Genomic DNA, 13,597 nt, shown 5'->3' with positions numbered 1-13,597 from the left:
CGTCGATTGGAACCACTTATTTCCACTCAGCCTCCTACCACCACCACCTTGAACCACTTCTCCCAGGCTCCTACGTCGGCACCTGGAACCACCACTGCTGCGTATGCGTAGACAAGCTCCGGCCACACCTCCTGACAGGTGTCGGCTAATACCCACTGATCCCTCGCAATGGACCAGGCTCCACACGGTAGCTGGCAGAAGGCTTGAGCTTGGAGACACCGGTCTTAATTCAGAACAGCCGGAAAACGGAATAGCGTTTAGCGCATTTCTACTGTTGCAGGATTCAGATGCAGTGGTTGTAAAAGGCATGATGTTTATTGCTCAAAAAGACTATTCCCCTTGAGGGTATAACAGCATACAGATGTTACAGCAGTTCATTCCTCATTGATGTCCAAAAGGATACACACATACACAGGGTTCACACGCCCTCTTTATATCCCATTCTTCTAACACACAATACCACAGGGGGTAAATCCGCCCTGTGTTCCTTTTAGCCAATCATGCTATCTCACAAAATATAAATAAACACATCTTACATTTTAAAGGAACTAACATAATTTCCTCATTACCACCCAAAAACATTTGGCTTTCCTAAAACACAAGTTAGCATATACTGTCTCTCAAGTGGTAAATACAGTATGACTCAAATTTCAATTGCATTCGTCCTTTCATATATCTATGACTAAAACCAGTTTGGCTAATTCGCAATCTTAACATCTTCTAAGTTTTTAGAAAGCTCCACACAATAGGAGTTTCTAAAAAACAAACAAATTGTTTTCCCCAAACCTGCTGGGTATTTTACACAGAGACACACCAAAGACCTCTGGAGTACATTTCAAAGAAAGTGCTGTAAATGAAGGGTTTGGCCACTAGGTCAGGATAACTAACATATCACTAGGACGTGAGAATGTCTTAAAAGCCATTTGGTTCTAAATGTCACAGCCTTCTAAAACAAAATAACTTATACATTCCTTATAAGTACATAGGCTGTACATTTAAAAATACAGTACATTTCCACAACTGCGCACAGCACATTAAATATAACATGTTGTTAAAACGCATCATTACATAAGCATTTACATTACATGGCGCCTACATTGTCCCATTAAAGATGGTACCGCAGCACGAGGGTTAACACCTTCAATGCCACAGCGACAATTTTAGTACGTTAGGGCTCCGGCCACAAGCTGGTAAGAGAGCAATCTTGTGTTGAAACATGACTAAAATGGCAGAAACTTGCACCTTCAAGGAAGAGGTAAATGAGTGGAAACGTCCCCGGAAGATGGTGTCTTATCAGTAATGCTCCTGGATCTCAGGTTTGGCAGCAGTACTGGAGAGGTTTGTGATTGTGGTGGAAAGCCATCATGTCTACGTCTGGACAACCCCAGCGGTGCACTAACATCTGTAACACGTCTGAGTGTAGAGACCACTCACCGGCATGAATGTCCTGAAGACTGCGAAAATCCGCATCCCTGTTCTGGACACCTGTAATGTACCCTGCCGAAAGAGCAGGAAGAAGGTGTTCCACCCAATGTAGACCCTTTTTTCGTGGCACCTGGACTTTTGGGTGCCTCCCTGACGCGTAATATAAGCGACCGCAGTCTTGTTGTCCGATTCAACTTTTACTGCCTTGACGAATTGGTTTGCCAGACAAAAAGCATAGTAGACCGCCCGTATCTCTAGGATGTTGATTGGTAGAAGGGATTCCCATGCTGTCTAATGACCCTGAAAGGTGTGGTGAGAATTTACGGAACCCCAAACCCTCAGGCTCACATCTGTGTTAGAAGGATCCAGTCTGAATTAGGAACGGCCAGCGGTTGTCCAAGTGAGAGGACTGGAGCCACCATAGAAGGGAGTGATGTACCTACTGGGACAAGGCCAGCAGCTGAGAACGTAGATGAAATTGGGATCGGTTCCTCTTGGAAAGAACTTCCGACTGAAGATGTCTGTAGTTAAACTGGGCGTGGAAACTAACTTTCCCAGAACCCACATGCATAGGTGTTCTGACGCCGGATCATGTTCTGCAAGGAGACTATCTTGTCTCTAGGTAGAAAGACACACTGGTACTTGGAATCCAGCAGAGCGTCCAAATGCTGCATCCGTCATTGGGGAGAAAGGCTGGACTTGCACCAAGTAATGAGCTAACCATGTGAATGAAGAATCTTCACTGCCAGGAGATATTCTTGCAGAATGACAGGAGATTGAGCCACAATTAGTAGGTCGTCCAGGTAAGGGAGGATCTGGATCCCTAGAAGATGGAGGTCTGCCGCCATCACTGACATAACAGTCGTGAATACTGGAGGAGCCGCTGAAAGACCAAATGGTAAGGCTCAAAATTGGAAATGGTCCAAGAAAACTGCAAAATGGAGAAACAACTGTTGGTTGGGAACATGCAAATAGGCATCCTTGATGCCCGAGGACACCAAGAAATCACCGGGCTCTAAGGCCTGTGTGATAGAACAGATGGTTTCCATCCTGAAGTTTGGGACCCAGAGAAAGAAACTGAGGGATTTCAAGTTGAGTATGGAAAGGAAGGAGCCAAGTTTCATGAGATCATGAGATTGCATTGTTGCCCCCTAAAATCTTGTCCCGAAACACCCATTTCACAGGAAGACAAATAGGTATCCGGCCATGTTTCATCTTACTCATAATAGGAGATATGCAAAAATGCGTAGCATGTGAGTATGCCCTGTATGACTTCAATAAAAATTTCACATTTGCAACAGCAGTCATATTCAAGTATTAGAGGGTATGAGACAAATCCATACAGTAAAATCCTAGTAACATTTTTATGAATTAACCAAATTAATTTAGACTTACACATTCATAGACTGGATCAGAATGATTACATTTTTATAAATGCTATATTTTCCCAAAATCTCACACTCTGGGCAACTCAACATCACAATTTAAGTGTTTTTAATTTAAACATTACAAATTTCCAGCTTTATTTGTACTAACTGATGTGATGATGTGTAAGTGTTGTGCTTATCTATGTCTGCAAGAAAATGTAATATCTAAAATAATTGCTTACAGCTTAAAAGAGAACTCTACCCTAGAGCCATATTTACAGGTGCGTCCTCCTCATACATCTAGCCTCAATACGCTACGCAGCGCTACTTGCCTGGCATGAGTGAGCCACCAGGTCCTGTGCTACTCTGCTAGCACTGGGCATCTTTTTTCGACGACAATGCGTTTCAGTCGAAATGTGATGCGACTAGGGCGCACCAGCAGACTGTGCTGTATATGAACCACAATGGAACTTGGAATGAAAAAAGATGCGCCCGCTACATTGTAGCAATTTGTATACAGATTCAGAGACTCAGTCACACAAAGTCACATCGCATTGCGACTTACATGCAGTTACGGCAAAAAAGACACCTGGCGCTAGCAGAGTCTCACGGGACCTGGCACGCTGAGAGGGGCTATTTAGCGCAACTGCAGCAAAGATGTATAAGGACATATCTGAACCAATAATGCTCTCTACTAGTAGAACTGCAATAGTCCAATAGTTCAATGGTCAATCTTTTCCTGGCTGTCAGGGAGAAGTTACCATTTCCCCCAATAGCAGGATAAGTAACCGATGAACTGTAGGAGATGGTGACTATACTGAAGGAGAAATGATAATTGCAGATATAGGAATACAGTGTAGAGTTCCCTTTTAAGCCTTGTGCTTTAAGGACTACTATCCACTTACCAGATGACGCAATGTTTTGTTTTAATATTTCAAATGTCTTCCACTACCCTTTTTCCACAATTTTACATTAGCAGGCAACACTCTTCTCTATAATTAACAGTGAGGGTTTCACCTTACCCAGTATTAATAAACTCTGTAATTTTAATATCTACATCAAGTTTAGGCATCACCAAATAGCTTTCTCTGGTCGAAAAAATAGTCCTAAGAACCACATGTAGCACTTTTTTAAAAATAAAGGCAAGTAGGGATTCAGGTAAGATGTCTGGGTTCCCAAACACTCTCTATAATTGTCTTGTTGTAGAGTGAAATGTTAGAATAGTCTCACCTCTTCCGAAGACATACTGTAAAGGAATATACAGGCAGCGGTTGACGGGCGATTTTCCTTGCGTAGCATTATGAATGTACTCGTAATCGTCCTTTTCATTTTTCCGCAAAACATATTTGTATGGGATGTATTTGTCATAATTCTCCTTAGAAATGTAAGCATGTCCTTCATACAGGAATCCAAGCTCTTTGACTTCTCTTTAAAAAAAAATGAATAGAATAAATTATATTACAGTCATTGATTTATGACAAGTTTATACAGTATAAATGTCTGTTATGGAGGAGATAGTTAGGTAATGTACAGCATTGCACATTCATAGCAAAACAATTGCAATATTTCCTTTTCCTCCTAATATACTACTTGCCAATCAACCCTTATTTATTGCTTAAATATGTAATGAGAGTAAGGGAACACAGGGATGTCTCTTTTTACATGTATCACATTAGGGATGTCTCTTTTTACATTTGTCACATTTGTATTTAAATTAATGACATTGGTGTAAGCACTCAAAAAATGTGTTCCTCTTTCATCCACGCTGGGGGACACAGCCATGATTGGGTAGTAGGGGTCGGTCCAGGAGATCAGGCACTAAAATGACAGGTGTTAGGCTCCGTCCCCTCTCTTATATTATACCTGCCTCTTCCACACGCGCTTCAGTTTTTTGTTTAGTGACTGGCTCGCGCACTGCGACGCATCGTCCTTTTCATTTTTCCGCAAAACATATTTATTTGACGGGCGACTATCGGCCATAGCGTGCGATCGCAGCTTAACAGGCTTGGTCTGAATCGCCCCCAGAGTCCGCAGCTTCCTCTCAGGAGAATTAGAAGATCTGGACTGGGAGGATGCATAAAGTTGGGAGGAAGATGCTCCTGCTGGTCTGTGTATTTGAGATTTAATTAAGGCAGCACATCAGACTTAAATCTCCAGGAGTCTGAAGTTCCGAGTCAAGTGCTGCTGAGTCTTTATTTAAGCGTAAACAGAAATGGATATGGTTTTACCTGCTTTTTCTCATTTTGATGACATTTTGAAGGAGGTTTGGCTTAAGCCAGATAAGAGATTTCAGGTTCTTAGAAATGTCAAATACCTTTACCCCTTTGGGAAATTTCCCTTAAGATTGATGCTCCCAGTCAGACTGGCTAAGGCAACGGTTATTCCTACAGCTACAAATGTGAAGGATTGCTTAAATCTATAATTACCTTAGCTGGAGCCTCCCTTTGTACCAGTCTAGCAGTTGCTTGGGTCAATAAGACAACTGAGTCTTGGACAAAGAGGTTGGGCTCGAAGTCTGCGGACAAATCTCCTACATGACGATCAGAGAGTCCTAGTCAGCCCTCAGGTGGTAGGGGCCAGTTTGCATCAGTTCCAGGTTTGTCTGGTTTTAATCTTTCCAGATGTCTGGATGAACAGAGTTGTGTCCAGGGGTTACATTCTGGATTTGGAGGGTTCCCGCCCCAGAAGATTTTAAGTCACCCCTTTTCCAAGAGACTTGGTCAGAAAGGCATCTCTGCTGTTGTCTGTGCAGTCCCTTATAAATTCTGGAATAATTTCTCCATTTCCCAACAGGGTCAATGTTTTTATTCCAGTCTCTTTTTGGTGAACGGGTCGTTTTGTTCAATTCTCAATCTGAAGCATCTAAATCGTTATTTGTTTTAAGCCAAGTTTAAGATGGAGTCGCTTCGCACAGTGATTGCTGGGGTATCTGACGTCTATAGACATAAAGGATGCATATCTCCATGTTTCCATTTGCGAGGCTCACCATTCACTTCTCAGGTTTGCATTAGAAAATCTGCATTTTTTTAATTCCAGGTCCTTCCTTTCGGTCTATTCATGAGCCCCCATGTTTTTATAAAGAACATGGAACATATGGTGGTCTTGTTGCATCTCAGAGCCGTTTCAGTCATCGTTTATCTGGACGATTTCCTGATCAAGGCTCCATCTGAACATTTGCTCAGTCAAGATCTTTAGCTTGCAGTGGACATTTGCAATGGCAGATTCTGCACTATTGGTCCAGGACAGAACTGCATCTCGACAGGCAATTGTTTTGGCTGTCTTTCCAAACCCAGCAGTCTAGTTGGTGGTGGCTTCACACTCCAAATCTGGTGAAGGGCTCCCTATTTTTGGCATGGGACTGGGTGTTGATCACCACAGATATCAGCCTGTCGGGCTGGGCAGCGGTTGTACTATATCATCGCCTTCAGGATCAGGGGCTGAAACTTATCTTCCTATCAATATTCTGGAATTGAGAGCAGTCAGGTATTCCTTGATGCAGGCCCAAGAGATCCTCCAGGGCCACCCGATTCGGATACATTCAGACGGTGGCCTACATAAACAAACAAGACTGGACTCGCAGCATTCGGTTCCTGATGGAGGTTGCTCACATTTTTCATTGGGCGGAGGGGTGGGTTCCCACCATCTCAGTGGTTCACATACCAAGGGTGGACAACTGGCAGGTGGATTTTCACAGTCACCAAACAGTCCACCCCGGGGAATGGGATCATCATCGTAGGTGTTTCAACATACTATGGACAAGTAGAGGTGCCCAGAAGTGGACCTCATGGCTTCCTGCCTAAACAAAAAGCTCCCAGCTTAAGGAGCTGAATAAAAAGATCCTCAGGCTCTGTTCGTAGATGCTATGAAGATCCCTTGGACTTTTCAGCTGGGGTACTGTTTTTCACAGCTGTTCAGGGCACTCCAGAGACTACAAATAGAAGGTTTTACAGTCATTTCAGATTGGCCTTGTCATCATTGATAATCCCTGCTTTGCAGCATGATGGCTGCTCCACCTTTCCGACTGCCTCTTTGTCTGGACCTTCTTCGTCAGGGATCCTGTCAGTACCCAAGGTTTTCCTAATCTAGCCTAGTTACACTTGCTATCTTTTTAACCCGTTGTTATGTAATTGTTAAATCATGTGACAACGTCCACCTGCAAGTCCTTGTATCATGCTTCTTGTATGTTCCGCATAGCATTGGTTTGTTATATATTTTAGAGTATGCAAAAGGGAAAGCAAGGGGGGAGAAGGGTACCACTGCACAGGTGGAAAGTACTACTCTAATTGTTATTGAAATAGATTCTAAAAGCTATCTACACATGTTCCCATTTATTGATTTATAATTCAGGGATTGAGGTAATGCTACTCAGAGTAAAGGCCTCCATACACGGGGCGATTTTTCACATGTTTTCGACTGATAGGAACAACCAATCGTGTGAAAAATAGGCTTTTCATAGATGATTCCGATGCGATGCGCGTCCCCGGCGTCGTGGATCTGCATCGTAGATCAGATGGTTTTGCAGAAAGATCTGCGATCCATCGTGTATGATTTGACACACATCGTACGTACTTTTGCTGCAGTACGATGCGATATATGATGTGCGATGTCCCTGGACACTCCCATCCTCCATTTTGTGGCAGATGACGGGAGAGGAGAGAAGCAGCAGCATCGTCTATAGCGGAGTGTGCCTTTAAAAAAAGTGAGTACACCGCCTGTACACCCTGAACCACCAATGCATAGCCCTGGCCCCTCAAAGTGTATATTAACCTCTGCACCACTAACGTGTATATTAACCCCTGCACCACCAGTGCATACCCCTGGCCCCTCAAAGTGTATATTAACCCTGCTCCACCAATGCATAGCATTGGCCCCTCAAAGTGTATATTAACCCCTGCGCCACCAATGCATAGCCCTGCCCTACCAATGTGTATTTCACCCCTGCACCACCAATGCATATCCCTGGCCCCTCAAAGTGTATATTAACCCCTGTGTCACCAATGCATACCCAAGGTTGAATTCACCATTTCTTCCAAATATCACATGCCAAAATAAACAAACTGCATTTATTTTGTCAAACGGTATTAAAACTCAAAAATTTTACAAAATGTTCAACTTTAAAACCTACAACAATTGAAACTTTTACAATATATTTCCCCAACAGGAATGACAAGTGCAAGAGAGAGAGAGTTCGTGACGGGGTTCACAGAACTCTTCCATGCCCATGTTTGTGGAGAGTCAAAAGTCAGCACTACCGCAACAAAATAAAATGCAATGCGGCTATCCAGGAGCTAATTGCATTTAGCAAGACCTTCCATCCAGATGATGATATCACAGTGGTGTGGGTAAAGAACAAAATACAGAATCTCTGCACTGTATACGTGAAGGACAAAAGGAAGCAGGAAGAGAGCCGGCCATCCGAAGCAGGGGCAGCTGACACCTACACAAGTACGCTACTTTGACCTGCTGAAATTTCTGCATGAGCAGGAGCCGCAGCGACCTTCAAAGGCCCTAATGGTGGTGACTACAGAGGACCCTGGTGTGGAAAACCCAGACGCAGAACAAGAGTCCAATTGTGAAGTTGGAAGTAGTTTTTAATTTTACAGTTCACATGTCCCCTGTAGTCCATTAGGGAATACTGTCCTCCTGCCATGGTATTGCTCCCACACCATTTAAGTAGGCCAGATATTGCTCCCTCACCTCTTTAGCCCTCACAGTTCCATTGAAGGTGGGGCCACAGAGAGCACTGGCACTGTTTCCTCCGGTTGGTCCGGGTCTTCAAGCACTGTCTGATGTCCTCTGGGTCGTACTCTTTTTCAGTAGGAAATTATGGAGGACACAGCAGGCCAAAACAACGGAATCTGTTTTGTCCATACGTAGATTAATAGAGGTATGGAAGACCCAGAACCGGTTACATAGAATGCCGAATGTGTTCTCCACTATTCGGCGAGCCCTGGATAGTCTGTAATTAAAAATGTGCTTCTCTTTTGTAAGGCCTCGTTGCGCATATGGACTCAGCAAATGCTCATGGAGAGCAAACGCCTCATCAGCCACAAAAACATAGTTTAGGCCGTGCTTTGTTTCTGTTTCAGATGGTAAATTCAGAAGAGGGTTTGCTTAAAAGAACCCCCATTCAAAGCACGGCCATTTCTGCCCACAAAAATAAATTCATAATTGGCATTATCCACCGCCATGAGCACAATGCTGTTAAATCCTTTATAATAAAAGGACCCGCTGTGGGCAGGTGGGGTAATCTGGACATGTTTGAAGTCTATTGCTCCACCGCAGTTTGGGAAGTTCCATCTCCGTTCATACTCCGCAGAAATGGTCTGTCACTCCTCCACCATTGTTGAGAACAAGAATTAAAATAAATTTTTTATTAAAACCAAGCCAAAGTCTGCTTACCAGCAGGCCAACCCCTTTTGCAAAATCCAAAAAAGAACAGAGTTGGATTTCCGAAGGGAAGAGGTACGGTCCACATAAATTATGAGGGCACGTACAACATCCAAAAAGGCTTCACCCAGAGAGAGGTCCGGAGATTAAAGGCAGGCACAATAATTTCTTCATTGATGTGAAAACTGGACACTACCTTAGGCAGGAAAGTAGGCGAGTTCTCAACACTGCCCTGTCCTGGTGAAAAACCAAAAAGGAGGAATGACAAGAGAGCTCCCCAACTCTGAAACCCTTCTGACCGAAGCCATGGTCAGAAGAAAAACAATCTTAACTGTAAGCCATTTGAGGTCCACACTGATTCCAGTGGTTCATACGGAGGGCCCTGTAAGGCCACAAGAACAACCAGCCAGATCCCAAGGTGCCACAGGAGGAACATAGGGAGGCTGAATGTGAAGGACCCCTTGAAGAAAAGTTTGAACCTCAGATATACGGGCAATCCTTCGCTGGAACCACACAGATAATGCGGAGTTGTGTACCTTCAGAGAGGCGAGGCGCAGACCAAGGTCCAAACCCGCCTGCAGAAAAGCCAACAGTGTGGAAATCTTAAAGACCTGAGGGTCATAACCCTGAGGACGACACCATTCAAAATAAGTATGCCACACCCTGTGATAGATCCGAGCCAAAGCAGGTTTGCGAGCCCTGATCATAGTCTGAACCACAGAGGATGAGAAACCTCTAGACCTTAGAAGGGCTGTCTCAAGAGCCACGCCATCAGACAGATGAGCCCTCTGGGGAGCCGGAACTGGGACAATGACTCCTGCAATCAGCATAGCCCGAACAGCTTTCTGAAGCTGCAAGGCCTTGGTCTTGTCCTGAGAACCTGTGCAGAAAAATTTATGAGGGGGTCTCCTGTGGAAGGAGAAAGTGTTCCCATTGGAGACCACTTCTCTGACCCAATTGTACGTTGTGGTTAGGCACAAAAAATACGCAAACTGAAGAAGTCGGCCTCCCACCTTGGGGTCCCCCAAGAGGAGGCCCGTCCCTTCAGGAGGAAGGCTTGTCCTCTGGCTTGGAGGCTGGACGTCTGGTACTCCAGACTTGCTTCTTGGGCTTGCTTTTCTTCTTGTTGAAGCACTGTTTAGGAAAGGACTGACCCCTGGCCTTGTTAGGATGTCGGTAGGACCGAAAGGATGAAGACCTGGCACCAGAAGAGAACGAATGTCCAGACGGGAGACACGCAGACTTAGCCGCGGCCAATGTCTCCACAATTCTGTCCAATTCCGGACCGAATAAAACCTTATCATTAAAGGGGAGGACCTCCAACCCCTTCTTGGAGTCTGCGTCAGCCCTCCAGGAGCGTAACCATAGACAACAGCAACCAGCAATCGCAGAAGTAGAGACCCTGGAATTCAAGAGGCACACATCCAATGCTGCCTCGTTGATATAGGTGGAGGAATCCCGTAGGTTACCCACCAGGGTCCTTTGTTCCTGCGGTGCGTCCCGAGGCAGAGAGGCCTCCAAGGCATCAGCCCATGCCACCATAGCCCTGGTCACCCAGCAGATGGCCATGACAGGCCGAGTCGTAGTCCCAGAGAGAGAATAGATGGATTTCAGATACATCTCAATTCTCTTATCCGTGGCATCCTTAAGGGAAGACATGGACGGCAAGGGCAGCGTTGCACTCTTAACCAAGCGCATGACATGTGAATCTGCTGTAGGTGACATCTCCCAAGGGAAGGGATACGATGAAGACAAGCGTTTGGAGGGTTGATAACGCTTACCAGGTGATTTCCAGGCCTGTTGCCTGTGGTCCATCAATTGCTCCGACAAAGGGAAGATAGCTGCAGTCTGCTTAGCCCTTTTGAATAAGTAGTGTTTAATTTTAGGAGTGGGTGGGTCGTCCTCCTCAATCACTAACACTGCACGCACCGCCCTAATAAGGCCGGTGATATACACCTTGATGAAGCGTCTTCTTCCAGGGATGAACCCTCAGACAGACTCTGAGAGCTCCCCTTCGTCCAAAGAGAGCAGCATGTCATCTAAAGTCGACTGAGAAGATCGAACCAGATCTCTCCTGGACTTGACCAGGGCCTCTCCTCCCACTCCCAATTCTAATGGCTGAGTCCTGGTTGAAACCGCAATGGTGCTAACCGGGACCAGAGGAGCCTGCAGCGCCACAGGCTGAGAGAGGAACCCCTGAGGAGACATTATAGTCTGTTGGGGGCATCCCACAAAGGGAAATATAGGAGGCATGGTCATGCGTGCGGACATGGCGCTCAGCTCCTGTACAAACTTCGCCCAAGGAGGCTGTTGCTGCGAAGCGGTTACTGCCGATGGTCCAGGAGGGGTATAACATTTTACACACAAACCATCCATGAAAATGTTCCCTTCCTTCAACTCTGCCCTGCACTTAATGCATGTTAGGAGGGTAGGGGAGGCATGCACTTCATCCTCACCACCCAACATCCTGGCAGACAGAAATGTTGTGCCTGTGACCCACCTTTAGCAGACAATACTGCAAGGTATATGCACACCCTGACTCACAGTCAGGGATAGCTTAAAACTGTGACAGAAAGAAAGTGAAAGTCATACAGCAGATGCTAGCAATAAGGTCACACACAATGCAGAGTAAACTCATGCACAAAAGGCACTTTAGCGCTGTTACACAGACAGAGTCTGGTATTCTAACAGCTAGGCATACACTGACCTGAAGGCGAGGTATGCTGGGGACCGCTCCGCTGAGAAATGCTGCTTCCACTCTCCTAAAATGGCTGCCAAGCTTGTGGAGAGGTGGAGTCACTGCACATGTAACCTCCACAGAGAAAAAAGAGCGGGAGTGCAGAGGGGAGGGGTCAGCCTTAAAGGCTCAGGCCTCCTACATAGCCAGCATTAACCCCCTAGTGCCGGCAGCTACCTGGTGGTCCAGTGGGCGTAGGCTAAGTGCACCTGCACCCACCCCCCCCCCCCCCCCGTGATTCCAGCCATGGTCCGGGGGGGTGTCGCACGGGATCTGCTCGCAGGACCCTGCCGAGGGCTCCGGTCAGTACCGGGGGATGCGCAGGCGTCCATGTGACTGTCTGCACTGCGCACACTAAACTGGGTGCTTCTATTTCGTAAATACTTTGGGGGCTGTATTGGAGCACAGCCCCCCCACTGCTTGTCGGTGCGACCACTCTGGCAGGGCACCGAATCGGTCTGAGGTGCCTCTGGCCCGGGGTGGTGGTTTAGGTGAAACAGTTGCATCCTGGGAAGAAAGATTTTAGCTGCTCGGTGCCTGATCTCCTGATGTCACCTAAATCCCCAAGGTATCCCTGTGGATCCCCAAGTAGAAATGTTGGGTTGACTTATCTGCATCACCACTGGGTCTTTTGGGAAAGCTGAATTTTTTTCTGACTGCTGCTGAAGAAACATGTGTCACTTGTGCTGCCAACTTGCTCACCAGGAGCTCTTTGCATCTTTTAAGATCTGGGTCAGTTGGAAAGAAAGATACAGCATACGACTTAAACCTAGGATCAAGCACGGTTGCTGAAATGTAGTAATCAGATTTCAAGATATCCTGGCAAAGTGAATAAAGGACTTGATCTACAAGTCCGGCGTACTTTGTGGATTCGCTTTGTTTAATCTCCTCCTTTTCTCCAGCTGATTTTTCAAAAGCTTAATTAGGGGAAACACCTTACTCAAGCTAGTAGTGTCAGCACTCATTTCACATGTGGCTACTTCAAATGGTTTGAGCACCTTGCACAAGACAGAAAGTACTCTCCACTGTGCTGGGCTAAGATACATTCCCCCTCCTCTCCCAATGTCATGGCGTGTTGTATAGCTATGGATGGCTTTTTGCTGTTTCTCCATCCGCTGTAGCATATAAAGGGTGGAGTTCCACCTTGTTACCACCTCTTGCTTCAGTTGATGGCAGGGCAAATTAAACTGTTCTTGTAGGTGCTGCAATCTCCTGCATGCTGCTGCTGAATGCCGAAAATGTCCCGAAATTTTTCGGGCCACAGACAGCATCACATGCATGCCCCTGTCATTTTAAAAAAAAAACCTGCACCACTAAGTTTATCATGTGAGCAAAACAGGAGTTGTGTTGAAATTTAACCAGTTGTAATCCTTTCACAATATTTGTGGCGTTATCACAAATCCTGAGGAGAGTCCAAGTGGGGTAAGCCATGTTTATATGACATCTCTAAGATGTGGTCAGCGGTATGCCTCTTAACTAATCCGGTTGGAAACAGAGTAGCCTGCCTCTGAATGAGCTGATGTTTGTTAGATACTGCTTCTGCTGAAGGCGATTCACCCATCCAGTGGGCTGCCACAATCATGTAATCTTTAGTTTGCCCACTACCGCTTTCCACATATCTGTGGTTAAATGGACAGTGAGTACAATGGCATTTTGTAGGCCAATAATTAGGGTTTTT

The 13,597-nt window shown here is 45.7% G+C and overlaps 1 protein-coding gene across 1 annotated transcript in view; it reads right to left on the bottom strand.

Moving 5' to 3' along the window:
• The window catches only part of RNF213 (ring finger protein 213), a 282,285-nt gene that overhangs the window by 239,560 nt on the left and 29,128 nt on the right, over positions 1 to 13,597 (bottom strand). The window contains exon 7 of the mRNA XM_088448501.1: positions 4,023 to 4,219. Within this exon, the coding sequence (XP_088304627.1) occupies positions 4,023 to 4,219 (197 nt within the window). The remainder of the gene's footprint in view (positions 1 to 4,022; positions 4,220 to 13,597) is intronic.

The sequence above is a fragment of the Taudactylus pleione genome, unplaced genomic scaffold (assembly GCF_031769625.1).
Source record: "Taudactylus pleione unplaced genomic scaffold, aTauple2 ptg000456l, whole genome shotgun sequence".
Lineage (NCBI taxonomy): Eukaryota > Metazoa > Chordata > Amphibia > Anura > Myobatrachidae > Taudactylus > Taudactylus pleione.
Note: the sequence above shows the minus strand (reverse complement) of the source record. Positions and strands in the feature narration are given on the sequence as shown.